The 13,757-nt window shown below is 41.3% G+C and overlaps 1 protein-coding gene across 7 annotated transcripts in view; it reads right to left on the reverse strand.

Moving 5' to 3' along the window:
* Positions 1-1,789: 1,789 nt before the first annotated feature.
* ADGRF5 (adhesion G protein-coupled receptor F5) overlaps positions 1,790-13,757 on the reverse strand; it is a 102,784-nt gene continuing 90,816 nt past the window's right edge. For 5 of the 7 annotated variants that reach the window (XM_009205324.3, XM_003897697.5, XM_003897696.5 and 2 more), the window contains 7 exons: positions 11,812-12,020; positions 9,636-9,815; positions 7,061-8,455; positions 5,808-5,849; positions 5,659-5,718; positions 4,916-5,000; positions 1,790-3,267 (listed from right to left, as the gene is read on the reverse strand). In XM_009205324.3, coding sequence (XP_009203588.2) covers positions 3,188-3,267; positions 4,916-5,000; positions 5,659-5,718; positions 5,808-5,849; positions 7,061-8,455; positions 9,636-9,815; positions 11,812-12,020 — 2,051 coding nt within the window. In that variant the 3' untranslated portion in view covers positions 1,790-3,187. Of the gene's footprint in view, positions 3,268-3,912; positions 3,980-4,915; positions 5,001-5,658; positions 5,719-5,807; positions 5,850-7,060; positions 8,456-9,635; positions 9,816-11,811; positions 12,021-13,757 lie in introns of all 7 variants that reach the window. The other 2 variants (XM_009205326.4, XM_009205325.4) reach the window with 1 other exon arrangement.

Below are 13,757 nucleotides of genomic sequence, written 5' to 3' on the forward strand. Positions count from 1 at the left end.
TTTCTCATCTCCATATAACTTTTTTTTCTGAAGCATTCCAACACGGATCTTTTTGAAATTCTCTATACAAACCACAAAAGGCTGTGACTTCCCACAGTTTTTCTTAATTTCTGACCTTAGCAACCTACATCCTGAAAACCCCACAGACATTTATTTAACCGTTTCCCCATGCAAACAATAAGAAATGGGGGAGGAGGATGGCAGACATCTGGCTTACTCAAGAAATGATGTGTTAGTCTGGACTTAGAATATTCCCAGAGAATATTCCTGTAATCTGTATTAACTGCTCATTTGTGAATGTTCTAACCTCACAGACTCTGACACATTAGGACAAAGCCATTTGCAAGAAACTGACTTAATGGAAAGCTTCTAATGCAAGAAAGTTTAGGCCCAGGGAATGGACTTTATACACTGAGAGATGTCAGAAACACAGGGAAGCACTGGGCACCTTACAAACAAAGCAGATCGCACAACTCAATGTGCCTTCATGCTCAGAAATCTGCTACTAATAGCCTTGTAATCATTGCTGATTGAGAGATGGCAACCTCAGGGCCGAGCAAGGTTCCTGCATTCATAAAATTCTCAGCTTCTTAGCTGCTCTTCTACAATTTTGAATTCTACTGTTCATTTTAGGGTGTTCTTGGGAAAGGGTAGTGGATGGGCTAATGCGTATTGCAGTGGGCAGAAAACCAGCAAGTGTTTCTCCAATTATTTGCTTTCATAGCTTTTCTGGAATTTGGACCCAGTGCTGTGGCTTGAAAGGGTGAAAGCACATGCATGTATGTGCACATGTGCGCATGTGTGTATTTGTGTGTGCTGGGGATAAGGGAATATGCCCCAGTTAACGAGTGGAGCAGTGGGGCAGATCCACATCCTGTGTAACTCCCACAGGCTCCTGCTATAATGAAAGTTCCCTTCAGAGGGTTGAACACAGTGATTCCCCGAGGGATCTTGGCTGAAGTGGGTGGAAGTTCAGCGTTTCTTGTCCCACTGAATTTTTGAGCATGACAACCACATCCTGCTCCCAATACTGTGTGCTTTCCTTGATTGATCATGTCAAGATAGCCCTGCTAACATTGTGCTCCAAGCCTGGCTCGATTCTTCTTGATATAACTCCAGGAACCAAATCAGTCAAAGGCCTTCTTTCTCTAATTCTAATTCTAATTCAAGGGATTTCTCCCAACCCAACTTCTGTCTCCATCTTCTTAGTACCAAGCTCTGCCCAAAGTTGATCATTCCTGAAGAATGTGGCATGCACTTACAGCATAACAATGATTTCCTTTAGGGACTTTTGGTAATGCACCATTCATTTGGGACAGGGATGTGACAATTCTCAGGCAAATGTGGGAGTAGATGTCTATGTCATTTGTGAATATGTAGAAATAAAGAATTCATTTACGTTAACTGTCCCACCTCTGCCCCATGCCTCTCCTTCTCCATGAAGAAAAGAGAGGCAGAAGCAGAATTTAAGTAGAATTTAAAATTAAAAATAAAAAGAAGATATGTTAAAGGGTTAAAATATTAAAAGAAAACTCCTTTGAACCTCAATAAAGAAATGGCTGTTGAATCTCAGCCTCTTTTGCCCCATCTTCCTAATGGCTGTGCCCATTTATGTTGCCACACAGCCCACATATCCTGAGTAGTCTCACATCTCTATTTTTGTCTCATTTTCCTTTTGGGATAGGACTTCTATTTGCAATGTAGGGTTGCTGTATCAATAGCACGTGGTTATTCACTCTAATATGGATGCTATTAACTCTAATGTGAGTTAACTCTAATATGGATGCTATTTTCATAAATATTTATATTTTTTAATGAAATACATACACACCAAAAAAAAGCACACATGCAGATAATTCACAATCAAATCCTTGGGAAAGGTTCCGCCATTTGTTCAACAAGGTCAAGTGTCATTAGGAGCACAGAACAGCCAAATGTAAAATTTCTTTCCAGGAGCTTTCTGAGTGGTTGGAATAAACACAACTTAGACCATGCAAAGTTCTTAATGTATATTGGTCTGGGAACTTAAAGATGGAAACAGAGAATACATAGGGAGCTATATAACACACCAAGGGCCATTATCCACAGTAACAATAACAGTGACAACAGCAATAATAATGTACAATGCTATAAGATTATTAAAATCTATACTGCACTGAGAAGTACCTGCTTAAAGCCATTAAATATATGACAGGGTCTGTCTTCAGTGCAATATATCAAATTTGGCAATTGAAGGGTATATAAAAATATATTTTTTGCTTTCAAAATGTGGAACAAATATATAAGGCTTTTCTGATAAACTATAAAAATTTAATCTGCACTTGGATCTAATGACGTATCTTTATAATACTTCCTCTGCAGATACATTCACTTAGTTCAAACCTTAACATACAAAGTATATATGCATGTGTTTAGCCTCAGGAGAATCATATTTCCTTCCATTCATTTCTTATAAATATTATTATCCACTTGAAGTGGTTCTGATGAAGGAATTTCCTCCCTATTTTTTCAGCCTTTTCTCCCTCCTCTTAGCTAAGAAGACATCAGGAAGACACTGCCCAAAGCATTCATTCCCTGTGGCTGACTTTCAGTTTCCATTTTTGGGCCATTAAAAAAATTCTCAATGTTGCACTATCTGAGTGATTATATTAGATCATTAACATGGAAATCTTAAAATGTGGCCCTTAATGTTGTCTTTATTTGTTCCTATTTTCATCTTTCTCTTTTTCTTCTTTTTCCCTTTCTCCCTCTTTCTCTCCCTTCCTTCCTTCCTTTCTTCCTTCCTTCCTTCTTAGAATTCACTGAAGTATTTTCTAGGTAGCCTTTTACTTACTACGTTCATCAAAGCTTATCTTTGTGCCCAATGTGTAAAAAGTGAAAATGTCTCTTTGAAATTCTATATTACAATATAGACAGAGAAGTTGGGCCTTGGGGGGCTTGAGTTTCACTTAAATACTATACACATGTGGTATCACACAAGGGGGAGGGGGAGGGAACAAACATAAACATAACAGCTACTTTTAGTCTGTCTTTACAAAAGAAAGCCTCTTCTCTCTGAAAAAGTCTTTTTGGCATCTGCTCCCGGAAACCTGCCCCAAGAACACATTCCCCATTGCTTTGCAAGGATCTCTTTTTAAAAGCACATCCACTGTCCCCAGGAGGTCACGTAGGTTGGATTATCCTGTTCTTAGTTGAGCAACGAATAAGCACTGGATGAGTTTTCCAGGGATGAGCTGGTTGTTTCTGGGGTGGAAACATTATACGTTCCTGAAAAACAGAGCAGCAACTCAGCCTTGAAGACAAGCTGTCATGAACTTTGGGCTGTGAACATCTCCTAAGGGACCCAGGGGAGCAGTGGTCCAGGCACCAGGTAAGCTCAGCCATGCCTGGAAACCAACCCATACCTGCCCTCCTCCCAAGACCCAGAAATGCCAGAGAACTAACAGAGCTGTCGTTCTCATGCATGCGTGGCAGCCAACAAGCAGTCACTACTTCACATCACACCAGCAGCCAGGTTTCTACAGAGGACAGGAAGATCTCAAGGTGGGAAGCCCTCCACATGCCATCACATGCATGGTCTGGGAACATCTGCATGATGGAATCTTCCTGGTCCACTTGGGTTGTGGTGACTTGGGGAAGCTCTTGGGAGGGACTTGGACGCTCTACCAAAGGTGGAGGTTTGTATAGAGAGTAAAGGGAAAGAAAAGAGAAAATTATAGGGGGAGAAAAGGCAGGACCAGAAAAGAAGCAGGAGTCAGGAGTGTCAACAGAACTGCTGAGAGTCAGCGCAGCAAGGAAGGCAGCCCCGGAGCAAGTGCACAGGCTTGTGTCTGCTGGGAGGTGGGGACTGTGCACAGGGAGTGGGTGGAGAGTGGGTGTCGGGCGAGAGAAGGGTTGAAGTGCCCACCCTACCATCAGATTGCTGAACTGCCACCGCTAACAAGGTTTCCATCATGGCCTGGGGGGATCTTAGAGGCTGCTGACAACATAAACCAAAGTGACGGTGCTTACGGAGCCCCCAAACAGGGCCCATTGGGACTTTCATAATCAGAAGTGAAGGTCCACTAGTTTCATGAGTAATTCATCAAACTGAAGCGGAAAAAAACCCAAGTCCTCTGGAGTTTTATAGGCATTCACAAAATTTGCTTGTATATGAAAAGCCTTCATCTGGAATATTGACACATTTCTCAACTCTGCAATTGTGAAATCTGTTCAGTTTCAAAAAGCTAGAAGAAATCCTGGGGCTGATTTTCCTGTGGGGGAGGGATGGTGGCATGGGACAGGGGTTTCAATTTCCTAGAATAGCTGAGATCTGTTGCCCAAAGTTATTAATTCATTCATTTCATATCTCCAAGGTAGAAATTTAACCATGAATATTTCTAATAGAATAGCTAACTTGGGTGATCCCTTATGTAACACATGCACAGTTCTATGCTTCAATGTTTAACACAAGCCCACTTTATAAAAAGAACAAAAAAGGGAAACAAACCTACATAGTGAGATCCTGTACTAAGATTTTCTAAATGTATTATTTCCTGCCCCATAACCCTGAAACATGACCTATCTACTCTTATTTAACATAATTTGAGAAGAACTCTGTGTTTGACAAGGTCAGCAATTTTCAGTTCTCATCTGATGGATGAAATTTTGACAGACAGCTCTCCAAATCATTGTCTAGATTCTCCAAATCTTATTCCTTATGAGTTATTAAAAGTTGCCCAACAAAGGCAGCTGCCCTCTACACCCACTTTTTGGTGATTTGTGAAAAGGTAAGTTCCTCTATTTAACTTCTACCCCAAAAGAGGACATTTCAGGTAAATGCCATGAGCTGGGTGAAGGAGTAGGGGTGTTGAGGCTCCCCATTTGAGCAAATGTGTTCTGGGTGAGCAGAGAGAACCTAGAGGCCACTACTCACCTGTTTTACCAAACAAATTGTTAAATCTCCTTGATATTGGAGAACTCATGGAAAACACAGGTGTGGATGAACCCAAGGATGTTGACTAGAAGAGAGAAAAAGAGGGACAATCACAAAGCAAATTTGTGGGACCAAAGTTGTTTCCATCTCTAGGAGGATTGATTTTCCACCCTCTATGGTCACTGCCGGCATCTCTAGTCCCACTCCCAGAGGTCACATTAAAATACTGGAATCTTATCATCTGTATTAGAAAAATAACTGTCAAATACAAGTTTTATTGTTTGTTAGGCTTCTAGTATTTTCTGACATGTGAAAGACAGTCAAATACATCCAAAGACAATAGTTGTGTTCCAAAATGAACTATAGAAAATTCTATCCATTATTATTCTTCAACTTGTTTTCTCTAATACCTTGAATCCCCCCAGAAGATTGCTTCTCATTGAACACTTGATTTCAACTTTAAGTTTATATCATGTATTATTTTAAACCCTATTTAAATATGTGGAGTAGCATCTCAACAAGAGCTCTATGGCTCTGTTTAATAGGCAGAATGACTTGAGAAGCAAAAACAATGGAATGGTCTATGCCAAACATAGCTGTTGAGGGAGACGGGTTTGAGGATGCAATATATTTAGCCTAATTGATCAAAATCCCAAAGAAATAATTTAGTACTCTATACTTCATAATGCTAGTGGAATACATGAGGTTACAAAATGAAAAGTCTCTGCAGAGAAAAGGTATACCTTTGAGTGCTGTGAAGACCATCTTGACAATGAAAACTTATTCAGCAAAGCTTCCTGTACCTGCAATGTTTAAAAGAAGCTATCGTAACTGCAACATGCCACAAACACTTCAGGCTTTTCTAGAAACAAGAAACTGTCATTGCTCTTACCTTCAGATCCCAGAGGCATCCAAAGAGTAAAATGAATAATCCCTGAGAAAAAAAGATTTTAAAAAAAGTACATTTTAATTGTAGTCTTTTGTCCAGCAAAAGAGAAAGTACTGTTAACCTAGTGTTAAATTTGTACTACTTCTTTTTCCATCTGAGTTCATGGAATGAGTCCAGTGCGTGATACTGTTCAAAGAGTTGGTTCACACCAAAGGACTCTAAATGTTATGATGTTAGGAGGATATTTTCTATTTTCCCATTTTCCTTTAGTTGAGAACTGGAGGTCCTGTTGGTTATGCTATTAGTACACCTCTTATGTCTACAATATTCCTCACATAGTTATTGTAAGAATCTGGGCTGTGGGGTGGGATAACTAGTTCCTTCCAAATGAGGCATATCATGAAGGTCATTACATATGAACTTTATAGCTTGGAGACACAGCCCCAGTAGCAGAAATCAAGGTTCATATGTTCTTGGCACAAGCATCCTGAAAGCAGTATCTCGAATGCACCTCCAGCCTCTGCCTCTTCACAAGCTCACACTGGCCTCAATCCTTGGGCAGGATTTTTCCTATCCTTACCACCTCTCCAATGGGTGAAACAGAATTAATCACTTCTTTCCTTGTCCTTTAAAGGCTTGCTAACTATACCTCTGTTATAGTTCTTCTATCAAACTGGCCTGTATTATAATTAGTTATGTGTTGCACGAGAGCAAAGAAGATGTTTTTTCATTATAGTATAATCAAGCAGATTGTGCATTCACAAGACATTCATTCTTTGATTTTTGATGTTTCCAGAGAAGCTGCTATGTAATACATAGGATTTATTTCATTCAAATGATTATTGAGAACCTACTCTGTACCAAGGTCTCTATCAGGCATACGGGTATAGTGATGAATAAGAAAGGGGCAATCCCTGTCCTCACAAAGACAGGATTTTCATCTAGGAGATAATAGACTGCATCAAGATAATCTTAGACAAATGGGGATTTTCCTTTTACTGGTGTAATCAGGGTGTCTAGCAGAGACTGGCAAATGACACTAGGTTATAATGTAGGAGATAAAAAGCATGAGGTTCCATAGGATCAGAAGAATGTGTCCTTTCCATCTCATTGAGTTCTCATTATTACTGCTCTTTAGGGCTGAGGCTTCCTCTGGACTGAAATCCTTCCCCATTCCTACTCTTGTTTGTGTTTCTATCATTAATTTGTCCTACAGGAATAAAATCTTCCTGAAAGCGCTGCACTGTAAAACTCACCTGGAAGACATTGAGGATGGCAAATATGATATGGAACACAAGGTTGGTCCCTGGGAACACAGTGGTGAGACCAAAACCCCAAGTAAGGCCCAAGAGTGGCGTGAGAACCCCAATGCTCTTGCTGATCTGAAACAGGCTGCTCTTCTCCTGCTTGCATGGCTTGTCTCCAATGGAAGGCCTCAGGATCTTGGTGATGACCACAATAGTGATGGTTATGTTCACCACCACGATGATTAGTGCTGGGATGGCGAAAGCCAGCAGGGCCTTGGTGTCCTCCCAGTTGAGCCAACAGACATTCTTCCTCGTGTAGACTTCTCGGGGCTGGGTGGCTCCCAGCGTGATGACCGAGATGGTAAGCGGGCAACCATAGCCAAGACAAAAGGCAATGGCTTTCTGAGTGGACCTGCTTGTTTCATGCAGAATGAAAACCAGGCGATAGAACAGCATGAGGCCCAGTGTCAGCATCCAGAAGAAGACGCTGAGGTAGAAGAAGTGGATGAAGAAGGTGGCAGCCACACAGGCTGTCTTGCAGAGTATGTTGTGATTGTCCTGGATGGCAGCGACCACAATGAACCAGGTGTTGGCAATCAGAAGGGAGGCAGCAATATTCACTATGCAGGTGTGGCGCATATAGGAAGTCCGGTTCTTGGTCACTGACTTCCACACCACAGCTTCCACAACTAGACAGGCCGCCAAGCTCAAGATGGAAAAGCCCACCCCGACATAAGAAATAATATCCAGTAGTATTCCCAGGAGAGAACTAGGGTCTGGGGAGTCAGGAGACATGAGGATGGAGAATGACGTTAGGTGGTCACAGATACAGGTGACATTGTCCCCATCACCTTCTTCAACATAGCACCCATTGCTGTCCCACCCTCCTGTGTTGTCGGCAAGCCGGAAGTTCCAGAAGACACACTGTGTTTTGCCACCTGAAGGGCTGTTGTTCTTAAAAGTCATTGAAATCCTGAATGGCATAGTCATATTGTGGTTGACAGTGGTCGTCATCACTAAGCTATCTGCAAAGTTATTTTCCTGGGTATCCTGGGCAAGGATGGCTTGGAGAGTTGGGAAAGCCATGGTGACAATAGATGAATCCGACTGTAACTTTTCTAGATAGCTCTTGTCAATGACCACATTGCCCCAGAGGTCAAAGTGTGGGAAAACAAACCTCTGTTGATAGGTTTTTGGGTGGCTGGACTTGATCACCATGCTGCTCATCTGCACATTAGTTCGGAAGAAGGACAAAGGAGGGCTATCTCCTGACTGCAATGCCTGGGAAAATCTTTCCACTGAATGTAGTAGCTGTGAACTCTGATTGGTCCATCGCTGTTGTAAAACCTTCCATGTGTTCAAGACAGGCTTTCCAAGGATGACATTAACCGTAGAGAGCACGTGCTGAAAGTGAAACGGTATAGGGTCAAACTAATCAAATTCTTTCAATCATAAAAAAGAAAAAAACAACACCTTCCTAGAAACTGACTGTATAAAGGTAAGAGGAAAAGAGAAGACAAAAATGAGACATCACAGGTGGTGGGGATTTATGACCTTCTTATGACAGACTTTAGCAGAGGATGGGTCCCCAAGACTGAAAGATGTCAGTAAACGTTTAGCAATGGTGACAGTGAGAGTCACAACCACTACACACCCTACTCTGTAAGGTCAATTCAGCAGGCTGGCAGGGATATTTACTATTGTATTTTATTTTAAATCTTAAGTTTGTATTTTTAGTAGAGATGGGGTTTCATCATGTTGGCCAGGCTGGTCTTGAACTCCTGACCTCAGGTGATCCATCAGCTTCGGCCTCCCAAAGTGCCTGTAATCCCAGCTACTTGGGAGGCTGTAGCAGGAGAATCGCTTGAACCTGGGAGGCAGAGATACATTTTTTCTGGTGCTCACTGCTCTCCCCGCTCCAGTCCCCTTTCTCCTCAGCACATGTCTGGTTATAGCTCTGGCCTTCCAAGACTATAGCTCCTGCTGACTGGTCCCACCTCTAAGGCTTCAGCTCTCACTGGGCTCTGTTTGCACTATTTCCTCTTTTACCTAAGGGGTGATAATGGCTTCTAAATGTTGCTGGTCTCTGAGTGCTTCACCACCCCTTGTTTATTTGTTTGTTTGTTAACCCTGTCTTTACCTCTGTAGGTATCCCTTCATTAAAGCCTCTACATTTGAACTCTTGCGGGTGAATTCTCTATCCTCCTAGAACTGCTACGCTTCCAGAACCTATCCTCCCACGATTGCTTTAAAGTTCACATTTAGTGCTAGACCTTCGAGAATCTCATCTTGTATATTCTGAAAACATTTAATTCCTAGTTTTTCTGGAAAGCAAGTACAAATTTATTCCATTTTAATGAAGAAAATAAAGCAGAGATTCACTAAGAAATATTCCTAAGGTCGCAAAATGAATACTGGAAACATTTCCTAATATCCTAAAAGCTGTAGCTGGCAAAACTATCCTGAGCATTGCTCTGGAAAAGACAGAGAAGCTGCAATGGGGAGGAATTATGTTTCTTGAACACAAATTCTGAGGGGTGAAAAGGTAAGACCCAAAACTCCTGCAAAGGTTAGGCAAACTCACCATCATCGTTTCTGAATTTACTTCGGTTGGAACTGTCGAGAGCAGATCAAGGATGTTAATAATGGCTCCCAGACTCGCAGGAGAAGAGCTGATTTCATGTTCCGCTTTGTCTATGCTAATAGAAAGATCCTTCAGGTATGTAGGCAGCTTCTCATCCTGAGAGGGGCTCTTGATCAAAGCCTAGTAAAACAAAAGCCAACACAAAAAAATTTACCAGTCAGTTTAGCTATCGAATCCCACTGATCCACCCCTGGCAAAATCTCTCACATCTGTAGTTTCCTTTTTGCTCCATTTCCATCAATATGTCCTGTAAGATGATGCACTTATCTCTGAAGCACTCCATGCACGCTCTTCAGAACAGAATATGACATAAGGCCACACACAGAAGGGGAACAAACATATGTCAACCTGATAGCTAACTGAAACAAAAAAGGGAAGCTAGATGTGATTGCTAGAGAAGTAGGTTAAGGTTGAGTGCAACGGTCACTTGGATAGTTGGCATGGAAGCACAGTTGCCACTCTTTGGTTTTCCTCATGTCGGTTACCCTGCCGGCCATTAAAGTGACTGACCCTTCCAATTTTCCAGGGACTGGTCTGGTTTATACCTTTTCTGCTAGTGTAATTATTAAGAGTGCCCTCTTATATTCTCAAAATGTGTCCCGACTTGGATGATAGATTATATGGTCACCCTACCTATAATGATTACACTTCTGCTTTCTAACTCTCTCTTCCTTATATGCATAGAATAGCTCAAATTCTGTCTTTTATGAAAAGCATTTATTGAAAGTTTCAACCCAGGAAGGTTCCTTCCTCTGAATGTATAAGTATTGGTTTTATATAACATACTTTCATTTGTGGCATCTCTAGTAGTGTCATCTTGTGTTCTAATTTCAATATGGCTCTAATTAAATTATAAGCTCCTTAACAACATGAACCATGTGCTACATTTCTTTGCATTCTTCTCATTCCCATAATTCCTAACATAGTACAAGTCATATATCTCAGCACACAGTAAGTACCCAGTAAGTATATGCTGAATGGATAAATCAAAAGAAGCATGATAGAGCAGCATGATCCTTTTCCATTGAAAATGTGTGTAGGTATCTAGAATTGGGACTTGGGCTGACATCGAGTTCAGATTACAATTTCTATCTTTCTTCATTGGGATAATTTATAGCCCTCATGCCTCATCCATCAAGGTCCAGCTCAGATGCCTTTTTTTCTTTTCAAGCAGATCTTCTTAATGTATCTTAGCCAAATTAATGTGTATGTAACTACCCAATTCGATTATATTCTTTATCAAATCAGAGACCAAGATCTGATTTGGCCCATTTACCTTGACAGCACCTATAATCATGCTTTGCACATAGTAGATATTTTAATAAATTTGGTGTGAGATAAGAGGCGAGATAGAAGTTAATTAGACAAAACACAAATAAGTATTACCCTTTTTTTTTTCAATTATTTTCCTAGTGGTGAGAGGATTTGGAATTGGTTGTCTGAAGATGTCATCATTGGCTATAACATCACCAGTTGTATCACCAGAATTTTTTAAATGTAATTCATGGAATTTTAGGAGTCTAACAGCAAATCAAGTGTGGAGGTACCATTTATTTATGTTGACGGAAGGAAAGGAACTTCTCCCCTGTTACATAGCGGTAACCTCTATAGTAGGTAAGAGAGGCAGGGTAGTTGCTTCTTCAAAAGTACAAGTTATTTCCAAGTAGAGAGAAAATCTCATACCTGTAAGAGCATCAAGTCCAGCTATTTTTTTTTTAAGAAATTGATGAAGTTTGTTTTTTTATATTGCTCCTTTTCCTGAAAGGATTATAGCAATTTTCTTGATACCAAAATTACCCAAAGGAGAGCAATAAGAGAGAGGATAATACTGTTGCCCCCTGGAGGTATGGAACAAGTGGTACTGAGAAGTCAAGGTTAAGGTATCTAGCAGGTCTGAGAGCAGAACACATACTTAGTTGTCTTAGTATTTGAATCGAGGCATTTTGTCGTGTGTGTGTGCATTTCTAGGGTTGCATCTCCTTTGGAAATACACAAATAAATGTAGTTTTGGAGCAACACAAAGCAGCACCAAACCCATTTTCCTAAGTGCTGAGAAATATGATCAGCCAGACAAATTGCCCCACCAAGAGCTCAGAGTGGAAGCTTTAAGGATCACCTTAGCCATCTGGAGCAGACTGTTTACTGGGGCAAAGATGCAGTCATTTCTCTTCTCCTCCCACTGGGAGCCTACACATTTGTAAGTGATGATCCCACCAACAGGACTGTCAGGGCTGCTGGGAATGTTTGAGAACCGGCATAGCTTCTGGATGACTTTCCCGGGCTCTCCGACACCTATTATGGGATCTTGGCATGTGATGTTTTCCCCTGTGTTGGAAACATTGAAATAAAAGGGATAATTGCAAGGAAGAGACAAGATAGTAGAAATACGGTCAGGCCAAGGTCGAATTTTGATGTTTGAATTCATATTTCTCTTTACTTTCAGTCACCTTTTCAGAGCCACCCAATTTCTTAATTTTGCCCCTGATTTTCCAACGCCCCTCTCTGCTTTCCACGTGAACCTGACTTCTCTAATCTGAATTTGCTTTTCCTAATAGAATTTTATACCTTAATCTGGAGATTCTCAACTGTGTCATATTAGAATCAGTGGGGGAGCTTTTGAAAACACCAGTGTCCGGGCTAAGTAAATCAGAATCGTCAAGGCTGGGATTTAGGCATCAGCAGGTTTTTAAGCCTCCCTGGTGATTCCAGTGTGCTGTCAAAGTTGAGAATCACTGCCATAATCCAAAGACATAATTGGTAGTAGGAACACCAGGTACCCATAACCTGAATATTCTAATCTATATGTTTAAGCATTTGTTCCTTCTGGTTTCCCTTAAAGGTGATTCTATTTCATCTCTTCTTATGACCAGGCAAGGATGGGGAAATGACACTTGCTGTGGAATCTCTCACGTCCAGTGGACCCCATGTGGAATCTCTCATGTCCAGTGGACCCTGACACTGATGAGACCCCTCCCTCACCAACTTTTTTTTAACATTAATTAAGATCTTAACCACTCTATACAAATCTTAAATAAGTAATGTTCTACAAGGAAAAAGAAGCAAAACCATATCTGGTATATAGAAAGAGGAGAAGAACAAAGATAAGTGAGTAAAATGTGTTGGCTAAGATGAGTGAGGGGGAAAAGAAGAGGTGACCTTTGTTGCACCCTGGAGGGGCTGTACTTGTGCGAGGCAAGGTCGGGGGATAGTGACTCTAAATGGTTTCCTGTTTTGGTGTCCAGGGGATAGTTGCCAACATATGAGAATGACAACAAACCATTCAGTAAACTCAAACAAGCTTGGTGATAATGATCCTTTGTCTATCACAAGTCCTATTACTGGGATGATTTAGGAGCATGAGGAGTTGCTTATGGTAGAAGCCCAGGAACATCATTTATCCCTTGCCTTAACATAAGATCCTCCCTGAAGATGACCTTATATTAGGATGATCTATCCCTCTCTGCTGCTGAGGGGAGCTCCCCAGCATGGGCTAGCATAGCAATGACTCCATAAATCATGACCTTTCACCTCAAAGATACTATGCGATGTCAAGTTGACACAGTGGTGGCAAAGGATGGGAAAGGCAGTTGCCTATTCTTGAGATCAATTGTTTTTATGTAGCCCTGTCTCAGAAATAAAAGAAAAGAAAATAAGCCATGTCCCCTGACCTCAAGGGGACACCTTCCCTTTACTGAAACTTCAGAGGATCTCAACCATGTCCAGATACTGTCCACTGCTATCTGCCTGGTGAACTCCTTAGCCTCCTGACTCAGCTGAAGTCTCATTTCACCTGCAAGGCTTTCCTGATCACTTCTTCCCCACCTGCCTTCAGCAGAGTTAAGCCACCCACAACATTTCTATTTAGCTTTTACCATATTACATGTAAGAATATATATATATATATATATAGAGAGAGAGAGAGAGAGAGAGAAAATCTCTCTGTTGCCCAGGCTGGAGTGCAGTGGCACGATCTTGGCTCACTGCAACCTCCACCTCTTGGGTTCAAGCGATTCTCCTGCCTCAGCCTCCCGAGCAGCTGGGACCACAGATGCATGCTACCAT

Source organism: Papio anubis, chromosome 6, assembly GCF_008728515.1.
Source record: "Papio anubis isolate 15944 chromosome 6, Panubis1.0, whole genome shotgun sequence".
Classification (NCBI taxonomy): domain Eukaryota; kingdom Metazoa; phylum Chordata; class Mammalia; order Primates; family Cercopithecidae; genus Papio; species Papio anubis.